This window comes from Lissotriton vulgaris, chromosome 3_1, assembly GCF_964263255.1.
Source record: "Lissotriton vulgaris chromosome 3_1, aLisVul1.2, whole genome shotgun sequence".
In the NCBI taxonomy this organism is placed as follows: Eukaryota; Metazoa; Chordata; class Amphibia; order Caudata; family Salamandridae; genus Lissotriton; species Lissotriton vulgaris.
In genome coordinates this window covers 60911022-60928914 of record NC_141689.1, presented here as the reverse complement: position 1 = coordinate 60928914, position 17893 = coordinate 60911022, and the positions used below count along the sequence as shown (strand labels likewise).

The 17893-nt window shown below is 45.8% G+C and overlaps 1 protein-coding gene across 1 annotated transcript in view; it reads left to right on the top strand.

Annotated features, from left to right (window-relative positions):
- The window catches only part of LOC147725950 (uncharacterized), a 108832-nt gene that overhangs the window by 54273 nt on the left and 36666 nt on the right, over window positions 1-17893 (top strand). Inside the window, exons 2-3 of the mRNA XM_086960076.1 lie at window positions 11593-12442; window positions 14686-14866. Coding sequence (XP_086816202.1) covers window positions 11593-12442; window positions 14686-14866 — 1031 coding nt within the window. The remainder of the gene's footprint in view (window positions 1-11592; window positions 12443-14685; window positions 14867-17893) is intronic.

The window sequence follows — 17893 nt, the reverse complement described above, 5'->3', positions numbered from 1 at the left end:
TTTGTTCCCACAACCTTGTGGCCTGTGCTTCAGAAGCCACCAACCAGAGGCCCCCTGTCCTCCATTGGAAAAAAAAGGGGCCTCAGCACTTTGCACCCGGCTGCCCTAGTGCTGCTGAGGGTGCTTTGAGAGTGCATCCTCAACCCTGGGAGCAGGGCCGGCTCTAGGCTCATGGTGGCCCTGTGCAGAGAGCGTAGGTGGGGGCCCCGGAAGAGGGGGACCGGACCGTAGTAGGGCTAAGATTGACGGCCCTGGAATCCAAACTGCTGGCTGGCTGCAGGGCCGGCTCTAGGCTCATGGTGGCCCTGTGCAGAGAGCGTAGGTGGGGGCCCCTGAAGAGGGGGACCGAACCGTAGTAGGGCTAAGATTGACGGCCCTGGAATCCAAACTGCTGGCTGGCTGGGCAAGCAAGTGAAACTGAAAACAACAATGCTGCCATTATTTGAAAAGAAGTGAGTCGCCGGCTTCGCCGTCACTCTTATTTCTCACTCAGAGTTATCCCCAGCACAGCATGCTCTCACTCGAGCAGGGAAACCAGCACCAAGCATCTGCTTCAGCTGCCTGCGTCACACCCCGCACTAGTACCATCTTCTCTCTGAAGTTATTTTTTGCATGTCAGACTCGGAGTCAGAAGAAGGGCAACCATTTATTTTGGCTTTTATTTAGGCTCCCACTAGACTACCTAGGATGCAGTGATTTAAGTTAGCAAAAGATGAGTTGCGACTCAAGAAATCTATGTCTCCAAGTGCCATTGCTAGCCGGGGTCGGAGCTGGAGGCCGCCAAATCCTGCCAGGGGGCCGCCAGTGCAGTCCTTAATTTGTAAAAAAATAAGTGCCGGGGCTCTCATCAGGAGGCAGCTTGCACCAGCCCATTTCTCTTGTTAGTACCGCCTAAAACAAAACCATCGACTAACCATGAAAGTGGGGTGAGGACGTTGGCGACGTCGGAGCGCTGGAACCAGGTTCGAGTCTCACTCAATCTCCCCCTGTATATGAATGTGTCCTTAACTAGTGCTCCTGAAAAGTGCTGGTGCTGAGCAATGGAAAACACCAGCTCACATTAGTCACTGTTTACAAGGTGCAGATTAGAGTGAGATGCAGTTTTCACATATTTGTATGCCATTCTAACTGAAAATAAATATGGCCCATAACATGTTATGTAGTGCCACTGTACTAACAGACATACATTATTACAGGGCAAAGGTCAAATTCAAGTTTTTACCACAGAAAGTTGAAAGGATGAAAACATTTTTTTTACTTCCTCACACACTGGCTGTAACAATTACTTTACACAGGTAAACAACTGTCCTAATACCCATGTATCTCTTCAGTGCAATCTTACACCACTACATCTGGGTTTTAGTTAAATACCACCTTTCATATTCGCCTCTTGTGATTCATGGCCCTCCCCCAATCTCAACTTTAGTAATAAATAGCATATCACACGTTGCATATCTACTCCGCATATATGCACAAAACAAAGCACAGCAAAGAATTAATAGAGGCAACCAAGCACTTTTCATCCACATTTCAAGAATGGTGTGCACTACTTTTTCCTCCGGTATCAACTATGTGCCAAGAAGAGGGTGTATGATTCTATCCCACAAGTAAAATGGTAATAAAATGCATTGGAACAAGACCCCGGGATAAGTAAGTTTCTGTCTGTGAAACACGCAGGTGGCCTGGAGCTAAAATAGCACCCTGCTTAAGGGGAAGCTGTCAGAGGCATGGAGCTCGAGGTGATGTTTTGGCAGGCCCTGGGCCACTCAGTAAAGCTGTCTCTTCCGGCTTCACTTTTTTTCACACATCACAAACTAGACCCCACTGCATCTGTAGAATTAGCAAAGGAGAATTTCCTAAATGGGAGGGCCCGGGGCACTTCTACATTCTGTCACCTTTTGCCCTCTCTGGACTGTAACCCACCCCGAGCTGGGAGAGACCCTGGGCTAATCACAGAATGGGACTTCATGTGAGCAGCCCCCACAAGGAACTGGTGGCGGCGAGTGCCCGCTAGCCAAGGTGCTTGTGCACGTGCGGCAGAGGGGTCAAAGGCTGCTGAACAGATTGCAAGAATCCAGTTGCTGGCAGAATAATACATTTCTCATATCTATGCAAGATGGTGCTAACAGAGAGACAAAGTGCAGTGTCAGGAAAACCATGAAACATTAACGTAGCCTGCCCAGCCCGGGACAGGAGAAGGCTGGATGAAGGGCAGCAGGAGCGGGTGCATGGCCTTTAAAGTTTAAACCTGTTTTCTTGGACTTAATCGCCAAGCTGGAGCAGGAGCTAACCTCGGCGGTGACCTTCACATACAGTGTCACGCCACCCAACACGCTCCCCACCAAAAAGGCAGCGTTGCTACAGGGTATACAAGCGCTATACAAAACTTTAAAACATAACATCGCTGACATTGGTGACCTAAAAAGGGGTTTACATTAACCTGATCTGTGCTTTTGTCTGTAAAGTTAATAGGGAATAATAATAGCGTTCGGTATGGGCCCGTTTTATTGCCAGTTTTGAATTCCTGCCACGTTTGAACCCTGCCAGAAACTACCCTCCTTAAAGCCGCAAGCCTACATATGGAAAGCTGTGGTAGGTGCAGGTCTGACGTGACCTGAAGCCCTTTCGTGTGTACTGCGAGTCACTAGCATAAACCACGAGCAGGGCAGCCCCGGACTTCTCCACAGCGCCTCAGGCCTGGAACGCGAAGAGGGGGTTCCCGTAAACAGAAGCGCCGCAATGGGGAAGTGAGACTAGGAATATCTATGCAAATAATGAGAATGAGCTCAGCAGAAGATTACTGCAAAAGGATACGTGTATTTAGATCAGAGCTTGATAAAAATGGCACAAGCGTCTGACTATGGCAATTTAAGTGAATTCATTCACGGGGCCAGGTCCTCTGAGCCCCAAATAACACTGGGTATGTAGGGTCACATTTATATAACAGTTATTGTTGATTTAAATATATTTATGGATGAAGCAACTTGCACTAAATTGTACCAGCGAAAGGCATGGTTGTCTGTGATTACTTTGATTACTTTGTTTGTATACCAGCCTGGGCAAACACAGATACAAGATCTACCGTGAAAACTAGATATCAAAGAGTTACAGCTGGTTTAAGCAGCTGTTCATGAAATTGTGTTTTGATGTAGCTCCTATAAAGACAGCTATAATGTCAGGCGGGAGGAAAACGGAACGGAAGTTGATCCGAGGATCACACTGACAAGACGACTTTACACAGGAAAACACATTTTAGCCATGGTCTTTGTAATACACTGCAAAGTGAAATAGTCGTTTTGCTTTTTCTCCCGGAAAGGCCAACTACTGAATTTATTTTGCAAATGATTTTTTTAATCACATTTTTTGCTCACAACAACCCGCGATTATACTAAGTTCAGCCGATAAAAGGTATTCACTATTTGGGGTCACACCAGGTAACCAGACATTTTTACCTTTCCCAGGGTTCCAATCCTTGCCTGACACTGCAGCAGTCCAGGTGAGAATGACAAACATGTGAGAGGAGCAGGGTCCGACGGCCTTACTACCTCACCAGGAGAAAGGACGCACGCGGTGTCTTCTTACATCTATCGCTCACTTCTAATGTCAAGAAGGCCAGGTCACAACATGCATCTGGACGTCTTTCCCTGTTTCGCGCCCAGTGCTGTTAGTTTAAACCGGCCTGTATTGTTCTGTGAATCTCAGCACTTTCACTTTTTATACCCCTACATGCCGGGTGTCTCACAAGTCTAACAGACAGTCTAAGCTGTACTCTTAGCTGTCTCCGCAACGGACCGTGCTGTGAGCTACTGGCTTTATGAAAGCTGCGCGCTGGTGCTATGGTTAGGTAAATGTTAAATTAGTCACTAACTTACTTGGTTTTGCAGCCTCCGTGTGGCTGTGGCAACTACTCCAGCAAGCATCGGCTTGGCCACGATTCTGGGCCTGGCTCGGTAACTCTCCTTGCACTGCGGTGTGTGCTTATGCTTTGACACTGGCTATCTCGGACACCAGCACCGGACGGCTCCAGGCCTTCCTTCGTTCACGTTGCATGCTGGATCAGATTATTTTAGCAGAATGCTTGCGGTATGCAAGGAACAGAGCTGCCATCGCCAGTATGTTTATGGAGATGTCGGGACACGGACAGGGCACAGAGTTAGATTGCCCGCCAGCTCGCACTTCCTGAATCCCCGACCTCACTTCCTCCCAGAAATAGTATGTGAGGTCACGTCTCCCGCCTCTCCTGCTGGGGGCGCCAGCCGTGCAACAGCCAGTAAGCACTTTCCCTTTCTCTAGACGTGAGAGATCCAGCCGCGGCGCTGCGAATTCAAGGCTATTAAGATACATTGTTGCAGCAGTGCAGCTGCACAATACTTACAAAGCCTGTGCTGGTGGAAGCGCCCCAGCCGGCAAGTCTCATGATCAGCAGAGCCTGCGCAGGTCACAAGCATGAGCGCTAGCACCTGGCATGGCATGGCCTTACTACAGCAGTCTCACAATGGAATTAAAATGCGTGACAATGCATTTCAGTGCGGTGTTGCGGAACACCACACTGAAATGCGTTAGTCACACCTTATGGTGATGCTTGGTAGGCCTGAAGCACCGGCACAACACAAACGATCCTTCCGATCCGATCCTCGTGGCGGCCCCTGGGGTTTGGCGGCCCTGTGCAGATGCACACTTTGCACATGCCTAGGGCCGGCCCTGCTGGGAGACCCCTGAGTCTAACCCCAGAAAACCAATTCCCCCAACAAAGTACTTACCTGTTAACCGATAACTCTATTTCCTCCCATAGGATAACATCAACCGTTTTTTATGAAAAAGTTTCTAAGTTTTGAGTTGGAAAATCTATAAAAGTTTACACAACTGTGTACAAATAACCAAAACGCATTTAGGAACCTTTTTACAGGAAATGTCCCAGTACAGTATCCAGGTATACTACACAGTGTAAGAAAAGTAATCTGCAAAGTAATTTATATGACCTGCTGTTGAAAAGTCATTATAAAGTGTATGTACAATATTTCAAGGTATTGCATTTCCAGTAATTCTACTGTCACCAAACCAAAGTATATATTCAACTGCAATTCAAACTGTATTGTTACTGCAAAGTATAAATCACTTACCTGTGCCAGGCTTGCTTGGTTCTAAGAAGTAAGTATAACTAAATAATATTTTTAAACAAAGCAAATTGGTCTGAGTTTAGTCTGAGTGTGTGCAATCATTTGCTCATTTAGTGTGTGCAACAAATGCTTAACACTACCCTCTGATAAAGCCTTACTGCTCACCCACACTACCACAAATAGAGAGTATGGTGCTATCTACTTTTACCTCTGCCTACCTTTGGTGTTCCGCTGGACTCTGTGCACACTATACCTCATTTTTGTATAGTATATACAGAGCCAGCTTCCTACAACAAGGCCTCGCCATTGACTGGATCTGGTCTTTCCTCGCTGCACGTACTCAATCAGCGCTGCATCCTACATCTCAGCTGCCACCAAACTAATCTGCGATGTACCCCAAGGATCATCACACAGCCCCATGCTGTTCAACTCAAACATGGCACTGCTCACTAACATCATCCCATCCAACTAAATCAACATAATTTCCTAAACCAAAAACACCAGGCTTATCCTGTCACTTTCTGACAAAACATCCAACATCTGGACTACCTTCACCTCATGCATGTCCGGAGTCTACAGCTGAATGAAAACCAACCACTTGAAACTCAGCACAGACAAAACAGAAGTGGAATTCTTCAGCTAGAACACTTCCCTCTGGAACTCTATCTGAACCCAGATTGTCGCAAACCCAGAATACAGCCCAACTGTGAGAAAAATTACATGGCTGAATATTACCCTTAGTAAACACAGCCATTAGCAAATCACATGCTGAATTATCATCTGCATGTACCTCAGTATACTGCAAACTTACTGTGGTATACCACAGCACAATATCTAACTATGTTGTTTTCAGACTTATAACTTTAGCACTACTTACACTTTTGAGACATACTAACACAAATTAAAATATAAACCTCATAATGTATATTCCTAACACATTAAATCTGCATCCGTTCAAACACTTTCATAATAAATCTGTTTCAATTACCACACTCCACTCTATGCCACTTCACTCTATGCCACTCCACTCTACACAGATCCACTTTATTCTTTTACAGGCTACACCACTGCACTCTACATCACACTCTACTCTAATCCAATGTATGCCATTCCACTCCTCTCCATGCCACACCACTCCACACCACTCCACTGTAAGCTATTACACTCTGCGTAACTCCATTCTAAGACACTCCTCTGTGTGCCCCTCAACTGTACGCTACTCTATTGTATGCTACTGTACACAATTCAACTCTACGACACTCCACTCTATGCTTTTCTACTCTATGCTACTCCACTGTACGCCACTTCAGTGCACCCCACCCAGTATTCAAGTGTATGCCACTCCACTCTACTCCACTCCACTTTACGACGATCCACTGTATGCAATTAAACTGTACACCACTCCATTCTTTGCCACTCCACACTACGCCATTCCACTCTAAATCCTCACAGTCCATGCTACTACACTCTATGCTATTCCACTGTAAATCACTCTACTCTACACCACTCTACTCCATGGTACTCCACTATACACCACTCCATCATACATCCTTACACAGCATGTCAGTAAACTTAAAGTTTTTCTACTCTATACCACTTCACAATATGCCATGCCTCTCTATGCCACTATTCTCTACGCCACTACACTATGCTATTCCACTGTTTGCCACACCACTCTACAACACTCCACAGTACTTTATACACTCTATGCCACTCCACTGTACTCCACTGCACTATATGCTGTTCCAATCTATGCTCCTCCACTCTGAGTCACCCGGCTGTGTTCTATCCCACTCTATGCCACTCCACTGTATGCCTCATCACTACCCACCATTCCACTTTACACCACTCCACTCTACAGCACTCCAATCTACGCTATTCTACTGTATGTCACTATAATGTACCTCATTCCACTGTACACTGCTTCACTCTATGCCACTGCAATCTATAGTATGCCACTGTATGCTACTACACTCTACCACACTCCATTCTACTCTATGCCACGCTTCATCACTTCATTGTATGCTACGATATTGTACACCACTCTACTCTGCACAACTAAACTCGACATCACACCACTGCGCCCCCCTCCACTGTATGCCACTCTACTTTAAACTATTTAACTGCTCACAACTACACTTTATGCCACTCAACTCTACGTTATTCAACTGTTTGCCACTCCACTCTATCAAACTCCACTATTCGCCACTCACTGTACACTATTCCACTGTACGGCATTCCTCTATGCCCCACTCTACTGTATGCCACCCCACTGTATTACACTGCACTCTTTTTCACTCCACTATATGTTATTCCAATCAATGCCACTTCAGTGTTTGACACTAGAGGTAGTGCCATTTCTCTGTATGCCACTCCACTCTACACCACTGCACTATACACTATTCCACTGTACGGCACTGCACTGTAAACTATTCCATTCTAGGCTATTCTACTGTATGCAACTACACTGTATCCCACTCCTCTGTAAGCCACTCCACTGTACACCACTGCACTCTAAGCCACTCCACTGTATGCTATTCCAATCTATGGCACTCTAGTGTAAGGCACACCACTGGATGCCTCCCAATGTATGCTAGTTCACCATATGCTACTCCACTGTATGTCACTCTACTCTACGGCACAATTCTGCTCTCCACTTCACTACCTCACTTCACTCTACACCACTCCACTCGATGCCATTCCACTCTGCGCTATTCCACTGTACACCTCTCCACTCACTGCCACTCCACTGTACGCTAATTCACTGTATGCCACCTCAGTCTACGACACTCCACTGCACTCTACTGCAGCCGACGGCAATCTACTCTGCTATTCCACTGTAAACAACTCAGCTCTATGCTGCTCCACTCTATGCTATCTCACTCTACCCTACTCCACTGTGTGCCACTCCACTGTATTGTACTACAGTGTACGCCAATGCCACTCGACTACACGTTACTGCTCTGTTCACTATTCCATCCTATGGCAGTGCACTGTACGCAGCTCCAATCTCTCCACTTTATACCACTCACCCTCCAAATAATTTGACTTTATGACACTCAACTGTATGCTAATCCAAAGTACCCCACTCCACTGTATGCATTCCACTCTACTCCACTTCACCGTACACCAGTCCAGTCAATGCCACTCCACTATAAGCAACTCCACTGTACCAGGCCCGGACTGGGAACCCAAAGCAACCCTGGAAATATTGTTGGACCAGCCCCCAAGTGGGGTGGGGGCAAGTGTAAAGCACTGCTGATTTTGTTACTAGGGGCTGATATTGCAACACTGCTGCAAAACTGGCCTTGACCGCTACAAAGCCGGCCCCCACTCTTCCATTCTACCTGAGAAACACTGGATGCCCGCTATGGCCAATCCGGCCCTGCACTGTACTCTTCTCCACTATACGCCACTACACTGTATGCTATTCCATTGGGTGCCACTCTACTCTATGATACTCTACTCTACACTTTCCCACTGTATTCCCCTCCACTCAGTGCCACTACACTCAACGACGTTGTATGCCACTACACTCTTCAACACTATATTCCTCTCCACTATAGCACACTGTACAACACACTCTACCTCACCACACTATACAACACTTTACTCTATACCACTGCACTGTAATCCAATGAATGACAGTTCCACACACTCTACAACATGGCATACCACTCCACTGTACGACATGCCACTCCACTCCACTCTATAACACTTTACTCTACTGTGTACTACACCACTAAAGTGTACTACACTCCACAGCAGTGGAGAATATGAGACACCGCTCTACTATATAATACTTTAGTTCACTTTATGCTTTGCCACTCTACTACACTGTATGACAGTTTAGCCCATTATACACCACTGTATTTAATGTTATGTTATGTTATGTAAAAATATTTATTAAGTGCGACTCACACCTGACGGTTTCTTGGCGCTGTGAGCATGAGATAGCAGATCAGGAGGGAACTCAGTTGTGTGCTTTACGGAACAGGTGGGTTTTAAGAAGGGACCTAAAGTGGGTGTAGGAGACAGTAAACCTAAATTCTGAGGGGAGTGCATTCCAAAAGGATGGGGCTAGAAAGGAGAATCTAAGCCCTCCATGTTTCTTGCATTTAAAAGCAGAGGTCTTAAGTAGGGCCAGGTGGGAAGAACGAAGGTTGCGGGAGGGAGCAATATGGTGAAGTAAAGAAGAGATGAATGACGGGCCAAGACCAGCTAGGGCTTTGAAGATGATACAGCCTAGTTTAAAATAACAGCGTTCTGCTACCGGGAGCCAATGGAGGGTCTCCAGCAGGGGACGCACATGCTGATGACTGGGCTGGTGAAAAATCAACCGTGCAGCCTGGTTCTGAACCAGCTGTAGTCTATTCAGTTGATAGGTGGGAATGCCAGCATAGAGGGAGTTGGCGTAGTCTAATCTAGAAATAACCAAAGCCAAAAGGGTCAAGGTGAGGGCATCAGTAGTGAGGAAACAGGTAATTTTACGAATTTTGCGTAAATGAAAGAAGCTGGAAGAGACTACATCATTGATCTGGGGCTTCTTTGAGAGATCGTTGCTGATGATCACCCCAAGACTTTTTGCTGAGTTGGTAGGGAGGGGGGGGGGAGACCCAAACTAGTTGGCCTGAAATGTGACCTCCATGGGTTAGAAGCACCCCCGATAAGAACCAGCTCGGTCTTATCGGGGTTAAGTTTGAGGTGATTTGCCCCCATCTAGTCACTGATGTGATACAAGGTGGACTGAAAATTATAAACAGAATGTTCTGATGGGTTGATGTCGAAGATCAGCTGAATGTCATCCGCATAATTAAATGCGGTGACCTTGCTGCTTCTTAAAGAGCGGATGAGGGGGGTCAGGTACAAATTAAAAAGGAGAGGGGGAAAGGGAAGAGCCCTGTGTGACACCGCAAGTCATCCCAACTTTCTCAGCAGAGAACTGGGAGAGACGGACAGCCTTGTAACGGTTGCTCAAAAAAGAGCAGACCCAATTAAGGGCCAATCCCTGGATGCCGGCCTCCCTGGCACGGTCGACCAAGATATCATGGTCGACCGTGTCGAAGGCGGCCAACAAATCCAAGAGTACCAGGACCTGATTGATGTTGGAGTCAGCTCCCCTCCGCAGTTCCTCCATCACTGAGAGAAGGACCGACTCAGTGGAGTGGGCGGGTCTAAAACCGGCTTGTTGGGAATCGAGGAACTGTGAACGCTCGATAAAAAGGCTCAGGGAGTTAGTGACATGGGACTCAAGGACTTTACTAAGATAGGGAAGTAAAGAAATGGGGCGAAAATTACTCATAACAGATGGATCAGCGTTGGGTTTTTTAAGAATAGGCACCACCTCAGCGACTTTAAAAGAGCTGGGAACCAGGCCCAGTTTAAGAGAGTTATTCAGGAGTGTCAGAGGGGGGGAGGGATTTAACTCGAATGTACTCGGCTCCACTCTACAACACTCAACTTTACAGCATAAAACTGCCTCAGCACCACCCTACTGCACTCTATGCCACTGACAGACACCGTAGTATACTGTATGCCCCTGCACTGCAGTGTACATCACTCTACTCCACTCTATGCCATTCTATGACACTTTACTCAACTCTATGCCACTTGATATCACTCCTCTCCATGACACTCGACTCCTAGACACTACAGTTGAAGATACTCCACTGAACGACACTCAACTGTACTGTACAACATGCCACTCGACTGAACACACTACTCCACTTCACTATAGGACACGCCACGCCAGTCTATTATATAACACTTTACTCCACTATATGCATCGCCACTCCCCACCACTGTATTCTACCCCAGAACACTAACTTTATGACACTACGCTGTACCACGCTGTACCACACTGTCCTTTACTATACTCTATGACAGTGCACTTAACAACACTCCATTTGATGACTCTTGACACTAAGAGTTTTATTACAAAAATAAAAACCATTTCAAATTAATGAAAATAGCAAAGGTTAAAGCTAAGTTATAGTTAAGAAAACTTTATTCTTTCTATACAAACCCAACTTAAACTAAACAAACTTAAGAAATTATACAGTTAACGCAAGTTCTTAGAAAATCTGGGCCGGAGTATCCAATATTAGAGAAAAAATATATTTGTATTATAGTCATTCCTACTTTAGAATAGCTTACAACAAACAGCCAATCTATGACATATGTCCACTGTAATAAACATTAAGATACCAACGTTCTTCAGAAGAAAGGCAGAGGCAGTGTATGGCAAGGAAAGGTCTGGCCATGCAAGAAAGTAAACTGGAGCGAAATCCAGTCATGTGGTTGTCAGTGTACTTCTGTATTTGTATTTACTACTCCTGACATATACCAGAGCAATGTGGTTTCAAGGGGAGGTGCTATGAGGTGGAAGGCCGGGTGGATTCTCTATTGCCCCACCAACTTTTCCAAGCTGCTGGAAGGGTGAATGAGTAACAGGTGTTTATATTTTGCTTCCTAGAGACCGTCCTGTTCACCATTGATAATGACAACAACTGCAGAATCGGTCTGCCTCCCCTTTCAAGTGAGGATGATTACCATCAGCGAGCCAAGCTCCTGGGGAAGCTCGAGAATTCCAGCCATGTCTTCTTCAATCCAAAAGGTCAGATGTTTGTTGTGCGGGGAGATGAGCTCTTCAAGGGACCATCACCTTGCACGCCATGGAGCGACTGGTTTTCTCAGGCCAAATGTGTCGGCAAAGGTGGGTGGGACCAGTGTAAGTTCCTCTATTTCAGTCCCACTGGTAAACTCTTTGCGGTGACCAAAGCCGGTGCCTGGTACACGGGGCCTGAGCCTGAACATGCAGAGGTGCCCTGGATCTTTCGCCAGGCAGCTAAGATATGTGGCAGCGGATGGCAACTGTTTGATGCGCTGTGCTATGACCCAGATGGCAGCATGTGGGGTGTTTACGAAGGATCACTTCGAAGAAATCAATCCCTGTCTACCACGGACGGCAACTGGGTGGCACAGAGCATCGTCGTTGGAGCCAGTGGTTGGGATCAGATAAGCTACTTCATCGGATTCAGCTCTGATGGGAATCTGTGGTGTGTTTCTCGTGATGATGGGGTCATATACTCAGCCCGACCACCCACCAACAAGGATGAGCCCTGGTTGACAAGAGCGAGAAAATTGGGTTGCGACTACCACAAGTATAAATGTTTGGCGTTTGCAGACGATAAAACCATCAAGAAGGTGCTGAGTGTCGAATTCTTGACGGACCTCGGGAAGGTCCTGGAGATGCAGCCGGAGGTGGTGACCGAGAAGGTCTATGACAACAAGGGCAGCACGACCCCCCTTAAGGCAACCTTTGAGCAAGTATCACACCTTTTCATTTTAGGCTGATTTAATGAATGTGCTTAGAGATCATACTTGATCCAGCTCTGATACTTACATAGCTTCATCACTTACAATCATGTCTTGTCCACGAGAAGCATCATTTACAACGAAGTCAATACAATGCATGCCATTACAATGTGGTCATTATAACAACTGCGTTGTTACATCGCATACCGTTACAACGCAAACCGTTACAATGCAGAAGCTGATGGATTTTAAATCCAACTCCTTCCCTACTGTTGCACAACTGGAGTTGGAATAGTAAATTATACTATTCCAAACTCCACCGCCCCCCTACAGCAAGTTGTTGTAATGACTTGCGTTGTAATGCTATGCGTCGAAACAACCCAGTCGTTGTAATGACCGCGTTGTAATGGCATGTGTTGTAAATGTGTGCGTTGTATTGTGTCCTATTCCTTGTCCTTCAACCATGCAAACCCTTTGTGTGGCCAGCCGAGAACATTTCCACAGTGCAACAGCCAGAACGCTACCACATGCATTATTCGGCTGCACTTCTGCTTCACAACCTGTAGGTCAGTTTCAGAGGCTTACTCTTCTCTACAGTCTTCAGTGGCTACTCAGTTGAGTATCACTGAGCTTGGTAAACGTCACCATCTGTTATCCAGAGCTATAGTACGCTTGGAAGGTTTAGGCGAATCATAGATGATAAATTATTGTTATAATAACTAACGCTTACACCAGTTGTCACATTCCATTCTCCAGTAAATTTGGGCCTGAAGAAGAAAATAAATATAGTTGTAGCTATATTTCCAAGATACACAGGGCCATATTTAAAAAAAACTGGTGGAGTGCGGTGTTACTCCAAAATTGGTAACGGCACACTCCAACAGTTTTAAAATGCTGGGATGTGCTGTATTTACAAACAATACAGTGCACCCCTGCATTTCCCTGATGCTGGCACTAAAAAAGCTGCATAGCGTTAAGTGGCTTAACGCCACCTTGTGAATACGTCAAATGACTTAATGCCACCAGAACGTCGCAAAAAGTGATGTTCTGGTGGCATTTACTCCTTGTAAGTATGCCCCATAGTAATACATATTTTGAAGCGCTAAGAAACAGAATCGTGTTTGAAGCGCTATATAAAGTTATTATTACTCCTACAATCGTTAGTATCATTAGTTTTATCACATTTCCACTCGCAGATACTTGATTGAAGGCAAGTGGAGCCATGTTTGCGTATGTATGGATCGCGGATTACCACGGATTGCCAAGACCATATAAAGAGCAATCTTCACTTTACCTGTAAATCTGTATGATTTACTTACATAATGAACACAGTTTACCTCTTGCAACCTCTGACTTCGGTGCTTGGGCGCTGGTTGCAGGTGGGGCACGCTGGCACTCTTTTTTGAGGACTGGAACTTGTATTTCCTCATCAGACTTTGACCCAAAACAAGAAGGAGAAAAATACAAAATGGGGAAAGATGGGGAGAGAAGGATGCAAAAACAGTGACAGTGAAGGAAAGCAGAGTGAGATAAGGGGGAGGAGGCATCTGCTGGGGGGGCAAAGAGGCATATGAGCACATTTAAGACCAGTCATAGATAGCGACAGCCCCTGGGATTGGCAGAACAAATTAAGCTCTGCCTGGTTGTATCTGGGCCTTGTGGAAAACGCTCCCTCAACCTATTGGTCCAGGACTGCTAGCTGGATTTTTTTCTACAGGCCTGGCCTGTATTTTTAAGTCTCTGCCCGAAGGAATATGGGAAAAAGCAATAAAATCGGGCATTTTTCGAATGAAGAAATTACTTAAAAGTGTCTTCACGCTTTCTGAATAATTTTCAATGTTTATTAAACAATTGGAGAAACGCTAGCTTATAAAATTCTATTGAACATTTTCATTCATTCTTTTTTCCATACCAGCCCTTGTGCCTTTCACTATGGCACAACGCAAACATACGGCTGATATTAGTGTCGAAAAGTAATGAACAGTAGTTTGAAGAACCGCCAGATTTGTCCAGGGCTCTACTTGGCAGATGTGCCAGGAAGCCCCAGGGTACCCTGCCAGATGACAGAGCGCTCCATAGGTACACATCACATCACATCACATTTATGCCCAGTATTCTTTCTGCCTCACTAGCATTGTCTCTATTCTTCCCTCTGTAAACGTTGTTTGGGCTGCAGGGGGCTTGTGCTGTACATTTCCTTTCCTTTGTGACATATTCGACGCCCAGAATGTTCTCTCTTTCCTCATTTCAGGGTCAATAAGGTGTACTCAGCCGAGAGCCACTTCACCCACGACCATGGCTTTGAGTGTAGCATGGAGGCTGAGACCACCTTTGAAACAAACGTTCCAACAGTGGGCAAAGCAGGCATCCGTATGTCCTCAAAGGCAACTACGTCCAATGTCTGGAATTTTACAAAAGTCAATACAACTGAGGTGAGACTTCTTTTACGTTTTCCAAAGGTATCTTAGCGATTTTGAGGACCCCTGTTTGGAACAATGTGGAATTTTATTATGTTTTCTTACTGATTCAAGCCCTATATTGCCCAACAATATTGTGTGAGCCCTTAAAGGTTACAATACAAAAATACACAGAAGTCAGCTAAAGAGAAATTTACTTTCCCAGGGGGGCTCTTGAATTTTATGCGTTTTTATATAGCGCGGACCTTACCCGAAGGCGTCAGAGCGCTTCACAAAAGGAACAGAACTGACACATGAGGAGAACATTACATATGAACAGATTACAAAAGCAGACGTTAAGTTACATGAGGTAAAAGTGACAATTGTGAGCAAACAAAATACATGAGGTAGCAAAAAGTGCACAGGAGGAAAAAGTGACAAGTGTGCAGGTTACAAGAGAAAACAAAGTACAATTAGAGGTGTAATACTGCAAAATATGCTAGACACTCAGGCACAAGAATAAATGTAGCGTAGGCAATGGTGGCACTTGTGCAAGTGTCAAAGGCAAACAAAATGTGAGCGGTAGCATACTGTGTGTTACAAGGGAAAAGTGGTGTGTGCAAGTTACAAAAAAGTACCAAACACAAGTACAAGGATAATACAGCAGTGAATATTAAACACTCCAACCACAAGAACACACTGGGAAGGCACTTCCATAGTCAAGGAGAATAGAATTTTCAGTAAAGGGAGGTCTTCCTTCAGATAATAGAGTGGACGTGAATTACTTTTGGAGGTGTCTTTGGTGGAGGAGAACTTTGAGGTCCGTTTTGAAGGCCTGGGAGGAGGCGGTGGTCCGGAGCTGCGGCGGAAGGGAGTTCCAGATTCTCACCGCGTTGCCTGAAAAGGATTGGGCCATCGTTCTTTCCTTCTTGAAATTGGGAGGTTCAAGCAGAAGATTTTCCGCATTACGTGATGGTCTAGATCCTCCAGAAAGTTTCAGTTTATTCGCCAGGTAGCTAGGAGAGGAGGAGTGCAAGGCTTTGTGGGTGATACAAGCAGTCTTGTAGATAGCTCTAGCCTCAATGGGAAGCCAGCGTAGGGTGGATAACATCGGTGTGATGTGGTTGCTTCTTTTGACCCCATAAATGAAACGAGCCGCTGAATGGAAAACAGATTTAAGGGGGGACAAGTGGGATTTGGGGAGGCCAGTAAGAAGAGAATTGCAGTAGTCAAGTCTGGAGAGGACCAGCGATTGCACCAGGGTTATAAGGTCCTGCTCCGGGAAGAAGCGACGGATTCCCCAAAGAAGGCGCAGGTGGTATCGAGCAGACTTTGCAATGGCATTGATGTGGGGAATTAGATTTAGTTTTTTGTCGAGTATGACACCAAGGGATTTTGCGCTGTCGGCAATGATGGGTTTAGTGTTAAGTAGATTCAACTGATCCATCCATTATTGCACCAGGGGAGGAGATATTGAGGAGGAGAAGAGGAGGAATTCAGTTTTGGAGGGATTCAGAATCAGTTTATGAGTAAACACCCAGTTTTGAATGGAGTTGAGAGTAGATCTTAGGATAGAGAGATCGTGAGTGGAGGCAACCTTGAGGTAGATTTGAGTGTCGTATGCATAGAGATGATAGTGGAGCTCGGATTTACTTAGCAGATTTCCTAGTGGAGAGATTGAACAATGTGGGTGCAAGTATAGAGCCTTGAGGAACACCCTGACCTACCGCCACAGGAGATGAAAGACTATTCGCTATTTTGATCATTTGGGATCTATCAGAGAGGAAGGAGGCAAACCATTTAAGCACAGTGCCCTCCATGCCCATTCTCTGTTGAAGAATGTTGAGGAGGGTGTTGTGATTGACAGTGTCAAAGGGTGCAGGAAGGTCAAGGAGAGTTAGAAGACAGGACCCCCCCCCCCGAGTCGAGGATCCTCAGCGCGTCATCAACCAGTAGGGCTGTTTCAGTGCTGCAGTTTTGAATGAAGCCAGACTGGAAATTGTCAAGAAGATTATTGTCCTTGTTATGACGAGAGAGTTGTTTCGCTTCACATCTTTCTGTAATCTTCACAAGAAAGGGTAAGTTAGTGATGGGACGGAAGTTGTTACGGTCAGACGCATCAGAAGTTGGTTTTTTAAGCAGCGGGGTGACCTGCCCAGTTTTGAAGGAGACAGGAAGGGTGCCTTGATAGAGGGAGAGGTTGACCAGAGTGGTCCAGTAGGAGAGGGAAAGGGTATAAAAGTCAATGGCAATGGCACTGGGGATGGGGTCCAGATGATGGTTGGAGGGCTTTTTTCGCGGATGCACTTGAGAAGGGCATCTTCAGATATGGGGTCAAAGTTTTGCCAAATGGCTAAGCATTTGCACTCCTCTGGAGGGGTAGGATGAGCGACCTGATCCACAAGTGATTTCATTTTTTCATTGAAGAATATAGCGAAATCCGCTGCTCTTTTTGCAGAATCCTCCAACTTGGAGGATGGGGGAGAGCAGTCAGGAATCTTGATGAGATCGAATAGTTTTTTGGGTCTATTTTTGGCTGAGTCCAGGAGGGTTTTCAAGTGCTCCGCTTTCCCAAGGTAGATGTGCTTGTGGTACTTGAATCTTGCAGAGCGAAGCGTGGACAAGTTATCGGTGGAGGGCATTTGCCTCCATTATTTCTCAAGGAATCTTAGCTGCTTCCTTTCTTCATAGAGGGATTTGTTGAACTAAGGTGCTGAAGGGGTGGGCCTTAACCTTTTGCTTTTGAGTGGAACGACGTTATTGATTTCAACTGCAAGAACTGTGAGGCATTGGGAGGTGAGTTCATTAACATCTAGGTTTCGGTCTAGCCTTGGAAGTGATAACAAAGCTGATTCACAGAGGGGACCGACATCAATATTTTTAGCATCACGGAACCAGGAGATAGCCCTCTTGGGTTGGCCAAGAGTTATAGAGTGTGATAGTTGAATAGAGGATGGGATGAGGAGGTGGTCAGACCAATCTACATGAATGGGGGTAGTGATAGAAAGCAAGCCTGCTTTAGAAATAGCAAGGTCCAAGATTGAGCCCTCAGAGTGAGTTGAT